The following is a 20235-nucleotide window of genomic DNA, read 5'->3' on the forward strand; positions in this document are numbered from 1 at the left end:
TTTTTTTTTTTTGGGGGGGGGGGGGGGTTGAAAACCTCCCAGGGGGTTGTAGAGGGGGGGGGGGTGCGTTTGCGGGTGTGTGTATTAATCCCTCGGCAGGGTGCTCATGGTTGTGTAAGCTTTTTTTGGGCGGGTGTCGAAATCGTTCTGAAGGTGGGGGGTTAGGGGGTGTTGGGGGGATGTGTATAAATCCCTGCGGCCCGTTATCTAAAAAAACAGGTAGGACCGGCCGAAATCCGGGCAGGTGGCAACTTTTCATAGCCTTGGACGGCCTCTGCATTTTATGTGCCGCAGCAAATAAAAACCGTTTCCGCTGGTCTTGCTCTCGAACTCCACTGTTTGGAAAGCATAAATGGTAAATGCAGCAATTCAGTTCCAAAACGCTCTCTTGACGTCGCAGTAACTTAAGCGCGCGTGTACCATGTGCAACGTTTTTTAAAAAATTAACATGAACCAACCAGCCTATCCATTTCACACGACAAAGAGGAATAAAGAGTGAGACTGCTTGATGAGCTGATCATAAAATGCAATTCAAATTACCCGCCTTTTTTATTGCGATATTATGGAAGCCCAACTGCCTAAATACACAAATAGACTGTTTTAAGCTGAAAAAAAAAACAGTGTATAGTAATTTACCTTTGAGCAGAACTAAAAGAACACTGACGGCCATACAGTTTATCGGTTTTGTCGGTGGCGTCATTCTACGGTGAACATTGGAACTGAAACGATGCTCCGCGCGTTTTCCTTATCAAAATACGCATGCCGCATGCGACGGCTGCGGTGCGCTTGTGCCCCAACGTGCGTGACATTCGCAGTGGGGCTTTTCTCTTCGATACTGCAATGCACGTCGGCGTGAATCGGAATGGAACCGTGTGCAGGCTACGAAAGGCTCTTTGCAGTACATAATCGCCTTTCAACCCGGACGTGCAGTTGAGGGCCGTGCGGACAGTCGCTTGGACCTGTCCAGTTGCTTTGTTCGGCGATTTCAAACGTCGTGCCTCGAGTGCTCGGAATGAGACCGAAGGATGGTGAATGACGGGCAGGTAAGTTAGGTGAATAAACGTTTGCGCGAGAAAGACACCACACACAGGAAGGACGGGACGAGCGCACGGGATGGCGCTCGTCCCGTCCTTCCTGTGTGTGGTGTCTTTCTCGCGCAAAGCACGCGTTTATTCACCAAGATGTACCAACTCGCCCAACGACAAGTTCTAAGCAGGTAAGGGCTCTTTCTGGGCACTTTGTGAAGTAGAATGAAACGCCGGTAATTTTCTTTTCGTTTGACCAGCTTAGCGTGTAAGTACTATCGGCGTCAAATGAAACGCGAACAGCGGAACGCCTGGCGATAGGCCCAATTAGGGCCGCCTGCCTGTAGTTATCAGAGGGAGGCGCGAATATCCGGTTCGCGATAGTTTGCTTCCGTTTTCTTTGGCGTTCGTTTTCTTGCTGCCTTGTCAGATTGGTCTGGTGTCTCAAGTAGCTTTCGCTATGCGTCCATCACCACTTCAGTGACGACAACCCCAGGCAGCTTCCTCCAAGGACCCGAGGGCCCCCGAGTGTTTTTTGATTTGGGGTTGCCGGCCCTACCCGGGCAAGGGGGGGCGATGGGCTAATCAGAGTCCCGAGGGAATTCTGCTCGTCACACGCCCCGGCGTCTTCGTCCTGTGTCTAGTAGAGGACAGTGAGGTGCGAGTCTGCAATGGAAAAGACGGCTGCACCACTTGCGGGTAAATTCAAACTTGTTCAGCGTCTGCTGCTCCCTCCGCAGGTGCAGCCACAGCTCCGTGCGTACTCGCTCCCTCAGGGCCTCCACTGCAGGGGTCTCGCCTCCGTGGGCTGCTGTGCACCGGGCTCGCCATACCTGGTAAGAAATCTCAACCAGGCAGAGCACGAACTGATTAGTAGCCGCTTTAGGCAGGGGGTTCAGGTATCGGACCGTCCTATATTCTATTTCCCGCAAGCCGAAGAGTTCGGCTAGGCGGGCGAGCAGGGTTCGGGGGAAGCGGCAGGAGTGGAAGGTGTGTGGGGTGTCCTCTACACTGTTGCACGGTGGACACACCCGGCGGCCACAAGTGGTGCGCTTGAATGCCCGGCTGCGAAAGGGGAGAGCCCCTCTCACGAACCGGTACATAAACGAGGCGCGGCGGCTATCAAGAAAAGTGGCAGTTATCATAGACCAGGACAGCTTAGCAGACGAGAGTTCGTACTGGCTAAGATGGGGGGGGGGGGGCTGGGGGTCAGGGCTTCCACCAGGTCCTTCAGGGGAGTGCCAAGCAGGTTGAGCCCTGGTTTCACACGGAGCAGATCCTCCAGGGTCCGCGCTGCATCCCCATAGAACGGTAGCGGTGACCCTGCCCTGGCAATACTGTTGGAAAGGGTGCTTTGTGAGAAAACTTTAAGGCGGGTACTGAGGAAGTAGGTCGCAAAAAGCTTAGTCAGGGCTACGTCGCAGTTAACGGCCACCTGCGTCCAGCGAATGTGGAGTGCGGTGGCCATGACTGAGGGGTTGGGGATTCCTAAACCTCCCTTATCTGTAGGAAGTCTCAGTACATCGCGCTTGATCTGCTCACCCTTCCCACTCCAGAGGAAGCAGATGATGACTGGATCAAGCCGCTTCTGCAGGGCGGTGGGGACGGACATGACAGTGGCCACGTACGTCAGCACCGAGAACAGAAGCGACCGGACAATGTTTGCCTGAGCGGTTAGCGGGCACAGGAGTTTTCCGTACTCCGCAACTCTGCTGTCCAGAGTGTTCGCCGCCGTTGTCCAGTTCGATGCTGCAGTGCCCTGGCGGTTAAAAAGATAACCGAGGACCTTGATTTGAGGGACAACCTGGAGCCCTGCTACCTGTGCTGATGGAGGTGTCCCCCCCAGACAGAGGACTTTGGTCTTTGAGCGGTTGAGTCGCGCCCCACTGGCCCGGCAGTACACCCCCATGACAGCCAAAACCCTCTCAAGAGAGGTTTCGTCCGGGACTGCCACGGTGAGGTCATCTGCATAGGCAAACAGCTGGACGTCGCTCGCGACCCCTCCAGGTAGCGGGAAACGACCAATCTCTGGATCTCTGGCGAGCCGTTGTAGTAAAGGCTCGATCGCGAGGACGTACAGGGCGGGGGACAGGGGACAGCCCTGCCGGACACCACGCTCAATCCTGATGTCATCCGACACTCGCCCGTTTACCACAACGGCGGACACTGGCTCGCTGTACAGAGCGCGCACCATATTTACAAAATCTGTGCCCAGGCCCGCCCGCTCGAGTGTCTCAAACAGGAAGGCATGGGCAACGCGGTCGAAAGCCTTCTCCTGGTCGAAGGAGCACACCATGCCGGGTAGCTGGCGCTGCTCCGCCCAGGTGAGAAGGTCGCGCAGGGCCAGTCCGTGCAATTGCGCAGACCGATCGAGAACACAGCAGGTTTGGTAGGACCCTACCACCTCATCCAGTGCCGGTGTTAGGTGGCTGGCTAGGCACTTCGCCACGAGCTTGTAGTCTGCATTAAGGAGGGTGATGGGCCGCCACTCACAGAGATCTGTGTGTCTTTCCTCGTCCTTGCAAAGCAGGACGATCAGGCCCTTGGAGAGTGACCTGGGCAGCCCACCTCTGCTCATCGCCGGGTTCGCCATGGCGGCAAACGGCACGGCAAGCACCCCCCAAAACTTGACGTAAAACTCAACGGGAAGGCCGTCGGGACCCGGGCTTCTGCCAGTGTTGGCGCTCTTGAGAGCAGCCAGCAACTCTTCTGGGTGGATGGGGCCTCCCGCTATGTTCGGCGGCTCGTTTGGCGGATCCAGAGGGCAGAGGTGAGGAGAGGTCTCCTCCCGCCCGTACAGCCTTGCATAGAAATCTCTGGTGACCGAGAGAACGCGCTCTGGGTGCTCTATAGTGTCCCCAGAGGCTGGGTCGAGCACTGCAGAGAGTGACATGTGCTTCTTCGCGAGGTGCTTGCGCAGCAGCTGACGCGAGCACCAGCTCTCCATCTGCCATCGCTCGGCACGGGCCACTGCTCGCAGGCCGTCCCACCTCTGTTTCAGTAGTTCCCGCAGTTTTTTGCGTAACGTGGACAACGCCGCCGTGACCCCAGGCCTGCACGACGAAGGCTTGGAGAAGAGCAGGATGGCATCCGAGACGGCTCGGATCTCCTGAAACTCCTCCCTCCTTCTCCGCTTGGATGCGGCCATGAGGCAGGCGCGAACCCTTTCTTTCAGCGCGTCCCACTCATCACCGTTGATGTCCGCACCGGCTAGGGGCCTAAGGAGCCCTTGCACCTCAGCCACCACCTCGGGATCCTTGAGGAGCCTGGGGTTCAACTTCCAGGGTCCTTTGCATCGCGGGGCCCAGTTGGGATCCACGATGCGCATGACTAGAAGCTTATGATCGGAGAGGGCCGTGGGAACGACACGCACAGAGTGCAGACACCCAGAAAGTGACTGCGAGATGTAGACCCGATCGATGCGGCTCTCCAAGCCACGGCCCGTCCAGGTGAAACCTGGCTGGTTGGGCCGCAGCAGGTGCCAGGCATCGACCAGGTCCAGCTCCCCTACCAGGGCACGCAAAGCTTGCACCCCTGCGCGGTCGGGACCTTGGCACACCCTACGGCCTTGGGCCCTTCTCCGATCCGTCACATGGAGTACACAGTTAAAGTCCCCAGCTAGTACTAGCCTAGTCGGGCCAACTAGCTCACTGTCCAGGTCCTGAAAGAATTGTTCCTGCCCGCACTGCCGGTTCGGGGCATACACGTTGACAACGCGCACGCCCGAGTCCAAGTCAGTGACGAGCAGGCGACCACACGAGTCTCGCATGTAGCGCAACACCGAGCCCGCAAAGGATGGCAACAAAATGGTCGCCACCCCGCGTGAGTGCTGGGCACTGCAGCTCCAGTACGAGCGCGTACTGTGTGTCGAATCAAACCATCGGACCTGATCTAGTTTGTGGATGTAGGTTTCGTGAAGGAGGAGAATATCTAAGTTAGAAGATTTGGCCAGTTCTAAGAGAGCTGCCTGCTTAGGTGCGGAGGAGAATCCGCGACAATTCAGTGTGCCAATCGTGAGGGAGAAAGACATTGGTGGAAGGGGTAGGAAGGGGGAGGCAGAAGACTAAGCAGGCTGAAGGAAGACGGGGGGAAGGGACAGGGTTTCGTACCTGGGAGTGAGCAGCGGCCCGGCTAGGTAGACTCGTACAATGTATCGGACATGACAGAGCAGGTGCACTGCTGCTGCCCACAGTTTGAGCACTCGGAATCTGAGCGAGAGGAGCCCGTGGAAGGCACGATTGTGCTCTCATGGCGGCTCTCCTCAGAATCAGAGCACAGGTTTGTGTAGCGATTGACGAGTGGAACAGGCTCGGGGCTAGGATCCGCAGGCGGTCCCTTGGGGTTCCGCGCGCGTTTCTTTTGGCCCGGGCGGGTCCGCAGACTAGTTTGCCAGTCGCGCTTGGGCGATGGCGGTGCAGTCACCTCTTGGAGAGATTCCTCACCTACGCTGGTTTCTCGGGGGGGCGCCGTTCTCTGGAGGGGGGCCGCGGGTCCCTGCTCCTCCAGAGCGTCCTCGACTGCTGTAGCCGGGGCTACGGCATCAGGAGGGTGGGGGCGGACCCGGATGACCCAGTCGGTCGCACCCTCCTTATCTCCAGTGCCCTCGCCAGGAGTCGGCCACGCTTGTTCGTCCAGGTTGGACCTGGTGGCGTCCATCTGCCAGCGCACCGCCGCTTCGTGGAGCTGGCGCGGAGCTACTGGACGGTAGCTGGTCAGCGCCTGCGCGAAGGACGGCGTGAGCACTTGGCTATTGGGTGATCGCCACCACAGCGAGAGCAGGACCGCTCGCACACCTCGATGTCGTGGGCGTCGAACAGTCCGCAGCGCGAGCACTGCAGGGCCTTGCAGTCAGCGGCCATGTGGCCGCTGCCGTTGCACCTTCGGCACACACGGAGCACGCCCTCGTACTCGCACTGGACGACATCGGCCGACGCCGAGGAAGTTCGGCACTGGCTGTACCATGTCTAGCCGGACGTATCGCACACCCGTCGCCAGGCCTGGCACAGCCCTCATCATCTCCCTCCGCACCTCGGACACTTGTCCATAGGTGCTGAGGGCGCACTTGAGGTGGTCGTCGGATGCGTCCATCGGGTAGGATGACACCCGCACCACCTTCTCTCGTGATCCTCTGTAGGAGAAGCGCACCTTGTGTTCCCCAACCGTGAGGCTGGGGTCAACAAGCATCTTCTCCACTGCCGCCTGAGTCTTAAAAAGAATCTCCGTACGCCCGCCCAGGAAGTCCTGGACGCCATAGAGCTCCGCAAGGGTAAAGCGCTGGAGTAGCGCTCTCCCTACCTCCGCGGTCGTCACCCCGCGGGGCACGACGTTGCAAAAGACAAGCGGACGTGCCGCCGTGGCCGAGGCCATGGCGGGAGCGCGCGCTGTGCCCCGGCGGCTACAGGTTTAGGTATGGGCACGGGGGAAAGGCACAGGAGCGGGAGGGCGGGGGGGACGAACCGCACACAGGCAGGCTGACGCTCATAGCCGATAGACTCACCACAGGTGAGTGTATTTGCCGCTGGAGCGCCACGTTCATACTTGCGACCGATCGCAACTGCCACAGCGCGGTTTCTGTAATGAGACAGAGAGCTGATGAGAGCTGATAGCTCCGTTATAGCGTTTTGATTTTGCTCCTATCATTGCCGTGTTATCAACGTCTGGTTGCGGTGCTAACAAATAGAGTTCTATCGGTTCAAAAAAACAGGTTTTGTCGTTTAGGATCACGCAAAGGGGATACCGTCGGGAGCATTTATACGTGAATCCAAACGTGCGCTGAAATCTGCACATTCTCTGTGCGGAGACAAGAAGTCTTTGTTCACAGTAACTGCAGTACCACACGTACGAGACACATCCATGGAAGCCTTGCCAATGTCGGTGAGGTGCATTAGATGAGAAATCTGCAGCTGCCGCATGATGCACAAACAGGAAGTTTTAGAATATGGACACCGTATCGGCTAGGCGGATAGGAGAGTAGCAAGGCTCTAGACGAACAAGTACCAGAGAAGTGTAGAGGTCCTGCGCGCGCGCTGGCATCTTTCAATCGCGTAACCACAGGTTCCCTCTTCTATAACTCTAATACTTGGGGAAATCACCTCCAGCGGCCACAACAGCTGCCATTCGTCGCGGAATGCTGTCGAAGAGCCGGGCCGCAAAGTCCGAAGTGCGTAGGCACGCAAAGAACTCTTCTTGCACTTCACTCTTCTTGCACAGCGGCCCACAGAGCATCCTGGGAGCCGCACAGGATTGGCCGCCGCCTTCTTTATGGCACCCACACATTTTCGCAGATGTTCATGTCTGCCCCTTGAGAAGGCCACTCCAACATCATAACTCCAAGCTGCTCCAGCAGGTACGTTACTGATTTCGCCATGTGTAATGGGGCTGCGGTCCTGCTGGAAGTAGTAGAGGCCGTCGGGGAATGGGCCATCGAGTGCATACGGCACCATGATGCTCGCGATGACGTTGCAGTAAGCTTCAGCATTGAATCTGTCTTCCAGACGAACCAGCGGTCCAAGGCCATATTTAGACACTGCTCCCCACACACTCATGGAGCAGCGGCCGCTGCGTTCGAGGTTTGAGAGCTCAAACCTAAATAAATAAAAAAAAAACGGAGAATTTCTGTGATAACGATATGTTTCATCCCAGAGACGGCGAAAATACCTAGGTAAGAACTCTCCACAAAAGGGGAATTCAGATAAGTAAATAAATAAATAAAAGGACTCTTTTCGCGTCGCAATATGAAATATTTTAGCCATATCGTTAAAGGAACTCGACATCAAATACGGCAGTGTCAACATGGTAGGAAAGACGCATCTGGTGTTTTCGGCCCTCCAATTCGCTGACGCTGGTCCCAATGAGTCGAAAACGTAGACTCATCAGAGAACGTCGAACATCACGCAGCGCCAGTGCTCTGCAGGCCATGATGCATGGCTTTGTGCATGCGTTTCGCTTGTGTCTTGCGTTTTTATTTGCTGCTGAGACCAGCGGCTTGTGCGACGGTACACGGCTTCGCACATCACCCTCATGAAGACGGCGCCTAATAGTGGACGTGCTGGCAGACAATTCGAAAGTGTCCTTAATCTCGCGAGCTGTGATGTTGGGTGAATCTACTGCAGCGGCCACAATACCTAGGTCTTCCTCATTTCCTGTAGCCCTCTGCCTGTGCCCACGTGGCAAGTTTTCAAGCCGTCCCTCGTCGCAGTAGGCCTGGCTAATTTTATTAATTGTAGACAGTGGAGGAGCTGTTTGCTCTGCAATCTCACGTTGTGGCACACCATGAATGAAAAGAGCAACGATTCTAGCTCTTTCTTCGGGGCCTACACTTGGCATTGTCAGTTTCAAATGACGCGTGAACGATCGTTCCCAGTGTGTTTAGCTTTAAAGTTGTGCGCATTATCAGAAGGAGCGATTAAAAACGTCACGGTGCACACCAACCGTTCCCGATCGGCCTCCTGCGAACATGTTATTGGTGGAAGCAGAATCAAAGCGCTGCTGTAGTTGTGATCGGTGGCAAGTATGAATGTGGCGGTCCAGTGGCAAAGCAAGAAAGCGATTGCCAAAGAAAATAGAAGCAAATTATAACTACAGGCAGGCCGCCTCAGGTGGGCCTATCATTACGCGTTCCTCTGTTCGGGTTTCATTTGACGCCGATAGTACATACGGCGGGATTGCTAGGTGTGGCCAGGCAGTTATCTCGCACCCTTATTTACCGCAGCTAAGTGCATGGCGTATGAATATGTCATGAAATGATTGCGATCGCAAATCTCCGCTTCAAGGCAAACAAACAGCCACTATTCCAGAGAGCTAAAACGTTCAACAAGCTTTTTTTATCCTGCAGTTCAGTCTCTCAGAGCGGTTTGTTAAGTTTAAAAAGTTCCTGTTCAACCACTTGATGCCCAATACCCATTCTGCGTGGATGGAGTAGCAGTTCGCGTTAAAATATTCCACTAGAGATTGTGAAGCAGATGCCTGCAGCAGCACCTGCAGTTCTTGATACCATCCGCTGCAGGATGTGTAGGGCTGTCGTTTGCTTGCCTTTCGTGATGTCAAGTTTCAGGACACTGGCCTCTCGACTAACGGCCTGATGTGTATGAAAAGCACAAATGTGCAACGCTGACAATGGAAACTCCTGTTTCACAACCTTGCGTTCCTTTGTCTTTGTCGGCCATCGTCACTCTGACTGATTCCCACTAAGGGTTAAGGCTTTGACCTCGAAAAGCCGGGGAAGTGTTGCAGCCATCTTTCCTTCCAAAGAGCCCAACAACTGCAATTTCGCTTTTGCTATTGTCATTCTCAATTACCACCAAAAAGCATGCCATTTGGGTGTCCAGCAGCTTGTAAGTAGCATCTACAATTATCAGCTCCGGATATGCTTGAAGTTACACTTTTGTGTGTTCATCCCAAGAGTAAAGCCCTTGGAACTCGTTGTTCTCGTTGGCGAGCAGATGAACCGTTGCCTTGTGTTTTTACTGCAGGATGCGCACAACTTCAGGCAAGTAGTTTCTCGGCTCAGCACATTTCCCTTCTGTGGCAATGTTATAAAGGTCTTTACAGTGAAACAGCATGGCTGCTGTCTCTTTGCATTTGATCCCTCACCAACATCTTGTTTGCTCTTAGCTTCCACACCTGGGATCAAAACCTGGGATCTTGCATTGCCACAGTTAGTGGGCTCCTTCAATGTGTAGCAGTATGACAAGACAGTCACTTCTAGTAAAAAGGGCACTATGGCCTAGTTGACTCCATGTGGAGGCGCATTGTGTTTTTGTTGCCTATTGGTGGCCGCCATTGCTTGTGTTGAGTAGTGTTTTCTTTGTCGAAAACAGTACGGAAAACCGCAGGCGTGAACTTGCCTTTAGATATTAGCGAGTTCCCGCTCGACTGCGCGTAACTTAACGGGGCGGCTGGTGCCGCGCGCGCAGGAGATCTCCAAGGAACGATGCGAACAGTGTGGGGTTCACTTGAAGAACTGTTTATTATACGCACAGGTATACACTACTGAAAGAGGGTAAGGGCACGAACAAAGAGGAGAGTCTCGGTGCCTCAAATGGCGATGGTTGGCGTCAGTTCGTCTGCAAGCGCGCACACATATAAACACACGTCGCTCGCTGGCGCCGCACCGTCCGGGGGTCTGTGGCACTTCGGATGCGCCGCATGGTGTAAACAGCGGCCGCTTTTCGTTCCGATCCTCGTCTTCGGTTACTTGATCCGGGGCCTCCAAAGTCCTCCCGAGCTCTTCCCCGTCAGCGACGTGTAAACTTTAGACACGCCTTCCGAGAACGGAGGAATTCTTAACAGTTTGCACTTCGTTTTGCAGATAATATTGGGCTTTACTGGCTACCTTTCTTCGCATACAGCGAATACTCAAGAGTGAGTGTGTATACTTCTGCCGCAGGGTTTCATCCCTGCGTCATTCTTTTTTCATTTCTATCAGTTTTGTGGGTGTGTTTCTCAAAGCTACCAGAGTGACTGTTTCCTCACCACCCTGGAAAGGAGGTTCAGCTGACTGCACAAATTTGTGCACCCTGGACAGCTGGAATGGTGCTGCCTCAGGAAATGGCTTTTCCGAGGTTGTGTGCATTGCATGTGTCACGAGTGGGCTTGCCTTCCCTTTTTGCGTGGGCCTCTATGAAGCGCTGACACACCCATAAAGCACTAATGTTGAAGAAAAACTGTTCTTTGCCCTGTTTTCCGGTTTATGCCCTGCTGCTGTTGCAAAAAAAAAGAAACAACCATATTCTGAAAAGCATCCAATACTTGCGTGTGGGAATGCGAAAGCGTTGCATTTTATTTCAAGCTATGTGATCCCCCATGTCTAATGATAGGTATGTTGTGGTTGTCACCTTCTGTTGGGACGATGTCTTTGTAATCGGAAAATAACGCCAAGGGCGGCCATACCCTGCGTACATGGTGATGGTGAGGCTGTGTGAGTGCAGGAAGAGGAGGAAGGAACGAGAACGCAGGAGAGCAGCTCGACCGACTAGAGCTCGGGGTTGTGCTTGGACAGCGAACTTTGCCCATTGACGGCGCCAGCTCTTGCCGGGTCATTGGGCCCGCACCATAGCGCTGGTGCTTTGGGCACCGGTGTTCTGCGCCAGGCAGCCTGGTCCTTGCGCCATCCAGGCAGAGGCCACCCGTCATTGGGTGGGCCACTTGTCGGGGCCACCCCGCCTGCCTGTCTCTGCTGCCACTCCTGCTGTGCCTGGCTGGGTGCCCGTGCTCGTGTGCCAGGCAACCTGCCGTTCTACTCAACCTTGGGGAACTGGCTGAGCACTGCGAGTGACAGAGGCAACTTGCACTACTGGTCACGACAAACTAAATGTGAGTGTTCCAATTCTTACGCTTGCGCATGATCCATGATCCTCACAGTATTGGGACATGCTGTGGGATGGTGTAAGACTCGGCCGCGCTTTGTTTCTATAGTTATTTCATTTCTCTAGATGTTCCTTTTTTTTTGTCCCGTTCTGCTCATCCTGTTCTTCACTTGTATTAATGCAGTGCCCTTCGGTTCAACCCCTGCGTCACGTCTCCATTGCTTCTGGTAGTGGGCTTGAACCTCATCGTTTAACCTGACCTCTAAATGCCATCCCAACTGGCAGCTGCAACAGGACCCCTCAATAGCATCTCAAGACAATAATTAGATGCGTGGCAGGCTTCGGTTGAGGCTGACGGAGCATTGAAAAATTATTTGCAGCTAGAGAAGAGCTGGGATTCCACAGTACCACGTTGCATGAGTGGGTCAAAGCGAACATGATCAGTCGAGAGACCAAACTATGGCAGACCATGAGGCTCTCCGGGCAGCTGCAAAGCGTGGCAATCTGCTTAAATAAGCGCGTGCAAATGCTTTAATCAAGAGCGTCCATAGAACTTTTTGTATGGGGGGCATCTGTTTGCGGGGGTGTAGGGTACGGCTGGATAGCAACAAAAAGGTGCTATTTGTGGTTTTAAACTATGCATATGAAACAAGAATTACAAACAGCAAATTAGAACCAGACTTGGAGAATATACATCGGATTTTATTACCGAACAAAGAAATAAAGTTGATACAGAAAATGCGAAAAGTTGCTGTCACTTCGTAAAGAAGAGGGGTCAGTCTCACTGCGTAAGGGTTCTCAACTCGCGCCAACTGATGACCAGCACACAGCACAGTGCGTTCACAAACATACAACTGCACTCCGTCAATCTTCCCTGAATAGGAGCTGCAGACGCCTCGGGTTTTTCTGGGCAAATTGCGAGATGACGTGTGATGAAGTTGTTCTTGTGTTTCATTGCACTCTCTCGGTGCACACTCATCATACAAAGGCCATACAGCCTGTCATTTGTCAGTGTTGGTCGTAGCCAAGTTTTCACTCCTCACTGTACTGAAGGAGCGTTCGACAGTGCAGGTGGTAACTGGCAAGGCCAGTGCTACCTCAATGACTTTTGCGACAGCGGGAAAGAATGGCTTGGCCTGAAGCAATAGTTCGGTGTGAGTTATTTGTGAGGTGTCCCCCGTTTTGTTGCGCCACATTTCGTACCAAGAGATGCTCTTCCTTGAAGTTTTCAGTGCTGTAAAAGCCTTGGGGGTTCTTCAGCAGTGGCGTGAAATTCAACACAGCTCAAATACTTCATTTTTGCCGGATGCAGCTGGAGGAGTTTGAAACTCTTCGCATTGCTTTCAGAGGAGCGGCCAGCCAAAAAAGCAGTAAGCGAGTCCAAGTGGGGCACATGTATTGCCACGCGGTAGTATTCCTCCGGCGACTGAATCCCGTAGTTGTGTTGGTGTGCCTGACGAGAGACTTGTCTTGGCACAGATATCAACTTGTTTAAGCGATTTGCTTCCTTACTTGCAGTTTTCACAATCTCAGAAAACTGCTCTTCAGCGTTAGACCAGTGGCCGCCAAAAATATTCTGCAACTTAGTGATGTGGTTGGGTACAGAATGGAAGTCCACGGATACGCTCTGCAGAACATTCGTAACCAGTTTCAGCCATGCACTGTACTTCGCTACAATGTGCAAGCAGACAATAAAAGATGAACTTGTTGTTGCGCAGTAGAGGATGTGAGCTCGTTGCCTAGTTGCAGCGTTGATGTTGATTCCATTGATGCGAGCTTTTCGAGTGCTTCGACTATGGCCACGTAATGCTGAGAGAAGATCCTAACTTGTATTTTTGCAGACCACCTTGTTTCACAGAGCATCGGAATGTTGGCCACTAATTTCCTTCGAAGCATGCTCCCACGGAAGAAGTTTATGGTTTTCGAATTTCAGACTTCGTTCAAATCTTCGATCACGAGATTCAGCTTGTGACTTGCGCAGTGGAAGAATAGTGCCTTTGGAAGCTCTTTCTGCGCAATTATCTGTTGACTACAGCTTCTCCTTCAGCCATTATAGAGCATCCATCGTGCCCTTGTCCAACGAGGTTTGAAAGAATCAGCCCTGCATCCTTTAAAAACTTCAAGATCATAGCAGCAATGCAAGCAGAGTTCAATTGCTCCAGCTTTACAAATCCCATAAACTGCTCTTGAACATAGACGTTGGTTCCCGTCTTGTCAATGAAGCGAATGCCTTTAGACATCTGCTCTGTTCCTGCAATATCTGCGGTTTCGTCCGCAAGGAGGGAAAAAGCAAATGCTGTGTTAGCTTCGGCCACTATCTGCTCTCTCAGGATGTCGCCACAGATCTTGTTCTGGACCCGTACGGACGTGTACTTAGCATTGCCAGCAGCAGATGCGAAGTGTTCTTGAAGACGAATATCTACAGCTTATACCTGAAACTCAAGATCATTGAAGACTCCACTGCCAGACTGCTTCCCGTAAACTGGCAAGTCATGCGTTGCGCAAAAGATGATGGTAGAAACACTGTCAAAAAAATGGCAGCATCTAAACTCCGTAGATGATGGCGAGGGTGCAGAGTACGGGGACTCGAAATGACATCCAAGTTGTGCCCTGAGTGACATCCGGTTTGCGCCCCGACCGTCATTCGATTTTAGCCGCGAGTTGCACCTTGATTATTCCCTAAATGAAACTGAAACTCACGGCTCAAATCGAATTTCGCTTGAGGGGGGTGTGCACACGGATGGACGCGGACGGACATTGGGAGGACCTAAGGTACTCGCACCGTCACAGGCGAGGGAGTAAGCCGTTTGCCTCTCTGGTACTAACTCACGGTCGTAGCCCAATGGGTAAGACGATTGACACTAACTCTGTCTGGTCTGCCAGACGCAGGCTCGGATCGTGCCGGTGCCTGTGCGGTTTTTTGCGATTGTAAATGCTATGCACACGGATGCGGACGGACATCGTGCGATCCTAAGGTACTCCAGGGGCTTAATATCCAAGTAACGTCACAATGTGCTGCTCAGAAACACGTTTCCGTGTCGGCTCCTCTTGTAAACGGGGTATTGCACGCCGCAAAGTGGGCGGATGATCGGAATCGTTTACGGGCAGCCGCCGCTGTGGCGAGGTTGCCCACTATGGAGGTGCACTCAACGAAACACTCACAATGGTTCCGAGTTGCTTGCCAGTTGCCATTTGCACACTCCCAGTGGTTGCCAACAGCGTACCTGCGGTTCCACGCTGTACAAACAGTACAGACGCACTGCAGTCGTGTTGAGGACAGTGCGGCTTTCTGGTGGTGCACGTTGTTTTTAATCTGAAGCGCTTGATTCTTGCTCTCATACAGAGAAAACGAAGCAAGGAATGCAGCGCTACGTACTAAACTCTTACAGTAATAAAAAGCGTATTTAATTAACTATCCTACTTAGGTAGATAACCATGCACCAAATTTAGTTTCGGTTTAATTTACCTGGGACAAAAATAACTATGCGGTGCTATCTTAATCCTGTTGAAATGGCTCCCATACTACTGGCCTTCCTGACTTTCAGTGCAGTACAGGCGGACAAGCGTTTTGAGGGGCTTGTTTATAGGTTTTGTTTCGGGGCTTGGGCGGTGCCGACTAGAGCCACTAAACAAGCTACGCTTAAGAGTAACGACACTGCCGCACGGCGACAGCCATTTTGGTGCCTGACGCCAGGGTGTGGCCAGCTTTATGCGCCCTGTTACAGCTGACATTGGCGGGCGGAATTGGTCCGGGCGCCGCTTGGCAACCATGACAGCTGTGTTTACTTTTCCAATATTTAGAGTCAGCGCACCTGTCAGCTTATTTAGTGGCTCTAGGTCACGCTAGATCCACCAATTAAGCTACGCTTTTTAAGTGGTTATAGGTTACGCTAGGCCACTATCGTTTTTCCCAGTGGGAAGGGATCCAAGCATTTTCCACTTTTCAGTCAGTTGAAACGGCCCACCACGGAGCAGCACGGCACCGCTACTTTGTCTGGGGGCTAAAAAACTCACCCTCAACGTGTCGGACACCCATGCCTTTAATATTCAAATACGAATCAAACAGTGCTTCCCTGCATAGTTCGATTTGTGAATTGAATATCTGCAATTTAATTTTTCAAATATTCAAATAAATTTTCTAAAGCTGCCCAGCTCTGCAAATGCAAGGGATGTTGGCACATGCTGAAGCATTGCTGCTGCATCTTCTCCTCATTTTCCACGGACTTGGCAAGCTTCATCCTTCTTTTGGTGAGCGTGCCTAGAAGAGGCCGTAAATTTTATTGTAGAATGGGAAGTAATTTGCAATTGTGTCAATGAAATCACAGTTGACTCTGGCCACCATTTTTTCTGCAGCTTCTGCTAAAGCAGTCTGCTGTACCTTACACTGCCAGCTGTTCGCCTTCCAGTTTCGTTTCCATGCGAGCGTATATCCGGGTGTCTAATGTTGCTGCTTAGTTGAACTGTCTATTCGGGCAGAGTCTCCGATAATTTTTTGTACTGTTTCATTTTAAAAATGTTAGGTGGCGCTGCAATAGAGGAGGCTCGTTGTGCTGATCTTTTTTATCGTGCAACTGCTACTCGGCCAAAGATCGCAGGGCACAATTCTAGCTCATCGTAGCTCATTTTTGCGAGCAAGGCTACAATTGTGAGTAGGAAGATGATAATAAAGCTCAGCTTATGTTTTGAGAGATAACTGACCGTGAACGACAACAAGCATCAGCCGTGGCGTTCCGTTTTCAACTTCATGCATATTTTTTTCCGCATCGCGTGCTTGTCCCAAATATTGTGCTTGCTGTAAATGCAAAGTCAGTCATTGACAAGATCTTTTTACGTTATGTGGGGGCAAATTGGTGCCTCTGGTGATGTCAAACCGCCAGATTTATTCCAGGGAACCACCCAAAATTGCACATTTTGAATTGGAAGTTGGGCTTCACTGCATGACACGAGCACCGTGCGTGCTAACGGTTTTTTTTTATATCTGACAAACTGTTCCGCGCAAGTCGGCATTTTTTCTAGGGCGTGTTTTTGAAATGTTTCCCTACAAAATGTATATTCTAATTTTTTTCTACTACCGGTGGTTTGATATACACAACTCCTTTTTTATCATTTTTTTCACAACTATGATATATAAAAACCTTTAAAAAACTAGTGTTATTGAAAAGGCCGTTAAATAATCTGTATTTTGTGTTCCTGCAATTAGTGCCTAACAAATTTTTTTAGCAGGAAAAAAAATGTTTTCTTGGACCCCTAAAAATTGGTATTTTCCGGCGGTAGCAAAAGAGTTAAAAGCACATCGTGACTCCTCAACATGCGAAGCAGCTTGCTTTTTTGTGCGAAAGCCTGCGAAAAATTGAGTCATGTTACAAAAAAAACTTATACTATACAGTGCAACCTCGTTACAAGAGGCACTCAAGAGAACCAAAAAACAGTTCTCTTGTAACCAAGGTATCCTGTAAGCAACATTGCCAGCATGGTGAACTCAGGAAAGCTGACCGAACTGTCTTCATTCAAATGTCTCGTGTAACCGAGTGTCTCCTGTAACAGTGTCATTTGTAATGCAGTACTAATTTGATTTTAATGCAGCTGTTTTTCAATCAGTGATCAATTTGACATTCGATTTGAAAGCTACACTTTACACTTTGGTATATGCTCGCCCCTAGCTGCTACATTTTTGAGTGGACCTCCCATCGGGGGCGACGTGTGCCTGCCACTCCTGCTGTGCCTGGCGAGGGGCTCGTGTTCACTCACCGGCCCTCCTGCCATTCCGTTCGACGTGGGGAATCGGCTCAGCGTCACCAGTGACCAAGACGCCACGGACTACTGGCCACAGCGGGCTGTGCATGTGAGCCTGTTCCAATTTTTACGCTTGTGCCTTTTCCCTGATCCTCATCGAACTGAGACGTGCCCTAGGACTGTCTCGGACTTGTCTTGTTCTTGTCTCATTTTTTATAGTTATTTAGAACGAAATTTGCACAGAATGCAGTAGACTTCGCTGTTGTTGAAATTGTGCCGTGAATTTTTCGGGGGGGTGAGGGGGTGGGGGGCAGGTTTCACATCAAAACTAAGCTTGCTGCAACCCACTTTGTAAAGTACGGCTGCAGGAGTACTTTCCCCATGCTCCGGATTTCCGTGCGCACGTGCTCTTCATTTTCCATTTTGTCGGAGAAACAACCGTGATTGAAACCGCATTTGCCTGCCCAGCAGCAGTGGCATTCGTGACGGGCTAATATTGAGAGCTCATGTACTTCCCTGCAAGTTGGGTGTATAAACCCACTGACACCAAACTAACCCGCCTGAATCATCACTTTATAGACATTGAGGAATTTTACGAATTGGTTTATTGTAGCGAGCTGTCTAGTTTATTTCCCTATTTTTCTTGGCATTTCGTGTCTAATACGAAATTTGGTGACTAGATAGCTTTTACTATGGTCATGCGCTGGTGACAAGGAATATTTGATTTTACTTCAAAAAATTTTCAGTTTTGTTAGTACAACTAATCATGACTTTTACCATAATTTGTTCACAAATCGTAATATTTGGAAAGTATTCAGCCGGATCAAAATCAACAAGTCCTCAATGACTCTCACGATGTGGTCCACTTGTTTCTGTCACAATTAACCTGATTACAGACACAATCCACCAAAGACGAGGGTTATATGCCCTGTAGGGTGAGGAATATTTAAAAAGCCTTACGAGTAAATTAGCTGCGAAGTTCGTGAAATTGTGGCATTAAAACAAAAGATCCCTCTGCGGCATCTTTCACTTGGAGGAGCGCTTGATCACAAACTTTGAGAAGCTGGAAAATGCTCCATGAGCCGCTCCAGCCAGCAGAAACGATGCAGGACACAAGTTGGTAGGCAGACCGTTGGCATCCTGCGATTGTGAGGATATTTCTGTTTAGTAGATGCTCTCCTTTTTGTACCACTGTTTATTTCACCTGTAACAAGCAGCTGAACTCCTTAACGTTCGCATAATAAAATGCTGCAATGCAGAACAGTTAGCAATGCTAACTCAAGTTTGCTTTTCTAGGAATTAACACAGTGTAGGTAATCTGCACACAACTACAATCAAAGTACAATTTTCACCTACTTCACTGCTAACATCAGCGTTTGACTGCTCAAGCACAAATAAACGTTAGACATGTGAGCAATCTGCAAAATGTATCCCCACAAATTGAACAATCGGGCATCAGAAATGGGCAAGGAAGGAGACGTCACTTTAAATGGCACATGTTTCGTTCAAAATGTGTAAATGGGACAGAAAGACTTGCAACGTAAACTATGCTTTATATTTAACCTCATCTTCTATGGTTTTCAGGCAATGCCTACACTTACTTCAGTACCTTCAGCTGGTGGAGGGCTTTGAAAACTCACTGCGGGCAAATGGGTTGAGTTCAAGCTCTCCCATCTTGCCCGCAAATGCTGCATTCCTCCGTAGGGCTCATGCGCTGGAGTTTTGGCGACATGCAGTGCCCCTAGTGGCCGACGCCTCTGGGTAGTACAAAAGCAGACGACCCTCGCCGCCTTCCATGCGTTTTCAATTACAAGGCAGACTGAAACTTGGTTGTAGTTAGTTTAATCGTTTTATGGTGAGTTTAAATGACTGCATACTGTATGAAATAGCCCTTAAAGTAGTTGTAGAGGCTAAACAAAATAATATCTGCTCGAACAAGCCGATTTATCGGCTTTCTTTTCAGCGAGCTGTCGCGGTCGTCGCGGCGTGGGACAGTATCGCCAGGTTGGGTGGTGTAACTTCCTGGCGAAGATTACCGTTCTTTCTTCTTGCGTGCGGTCGACAAAGGAAAGTTCACGAGTAGCATAAACACGGAAAGCTGCTCTTCCTAAAGCCTGAAGTAACTGCAAATGGTTGCTTCAGCAGGAGCATGCAAGCGAACCCAAGAATTGCGCAGCCGACTCAGCTGACACTGCTGGCCTGGCACCGCCTTTGAACAAGTGGAAATTTTGTTGTGTATTTTCGCAAACTAATTGATCCTTGCGTAACGTTTTACGCCGCACGATTTATGAACGGCAGGGTACATGTATACTAGCGAGTAGGTGAGGCATTGCGTGAAATAAACAACTTAAGCGCTATTAAAGGACGCAAAACAATCATCAAATCGCATGCCCACTGCCTGCAGAAGTGCGTACTTCTATATTTGCATAACATAACATAACACAGCTGCATACACGGCGCGCGGCCCCGAATATTTACATACGATCATCACTGACTTTGCTGGTTATCTTCGTTGCTAACAATCTGAACGCCGACACGCCAGTTTTGTCCTCAAATGGAGTTAGACAGCGATACAAGAACAGAGAATTGGAGTCCTCCAGTTGAATTGCCCCCCCCATCTTCACACTTCGCCAGATTATTGTCAAATATTATTGGCGATTAGTAGAATTTTTTCGCTTTGCATTCAAAGCTCCCCAACCCCTCCCACTCGATTTGCCATCCAGCCCTCCGCCGTGTCGGCTGCATGCAACTTGGCCCTACACTTCAAAACATTGCTGACTCTTATTCTAGCCTATTAAGTGCCAACTGGGAATTAATGATGCAAGGGTGTAATTAAGTAAAGTGAGCGCAAACAAGGAAAGCGAGCGGCCTCCCGGTTCGCCTGACCACTTTGTTTTACGGCCACTAATTTCAAAATCGCAAAACAGATTTCACGCTTCTGACGCTCGCTGAATTTTGTCACTGAGACACGCAACAAAACGGCAAGCTAATGCTGCACCATGTATTCGTAACGGCGACGCCAACGAGCACTGTTTAGTGAAAGTGCACGCATAGTGTGTAGGTACGCAAAAGAGCGGTGCGAGCCTCCGGTCCACCGGACTCGCTGGCTTTTTAAAGCGCCATCATCGCCGATTGCGTCACTCTTCTTTTTTGATCGGCTGTTTTTGAGA

At 50.9% G+C, this 20235-nt stretch overlaps 1 protein-coding gene across 2 annotated transcripts; it reads left to right on the forward strand.

The window, feature by feature from the left end:
• Positions 1-719: 719 nt before the first annotated feature.
• On the forward strand, positions 720-17340 carry LOC144166151 (uncharacterized). 2 transcript variants are annotated; one of them, XM_077695757.1, is made up of 5 exons: positions 720-1043; positions 1766-1861; positions 7236-7371; positions 10955-11339; positions 16993-17340. In XM_077695757.1, the coding sequence occupies exons 1-4, from the start codon at positions 1033-1035 to the stop codon at positions 11000-11002; spliced, it is 291 nt and encodes a 96-aa protein (XP_077551883.1). In that variant the 5' UTR covers positions 720-1032; the 3' UTR covers positions 11003-11339; positions 16993-17340. The 2 variants fall into 2 exon arrangements, with proteins under 2 accessions (XP_077551883.1, XP_077551882.1); XM_077695756.1 differs by lacking the exon at positions 16993-17340 and having other exon boundaries at positions 7124-7371; positions 10955-11468.
• The last annotated feature ends 2895 nt before the right edge of the window (positions 17341-20235 follow it).

This window comes from Haemaphysalis longicornis, unplaced genomic scaffold (assembly GCF_048455015.1).
Source record: "Haemaphysalis longicornis isolate Haplotype H1 unplaced genomic scaffold, Haemaphysalis longicornis Haplotype H1 scaffold_16, whole genome shotgun sequence".
In the NCBI taxonomy this organism is placed as follows: Eukaryota; Metazoa; Arthropoda; class Arachnida; order Ixodida; family Ixodidae; genus Haemaphysalis; species Haemaphysalis longicornis.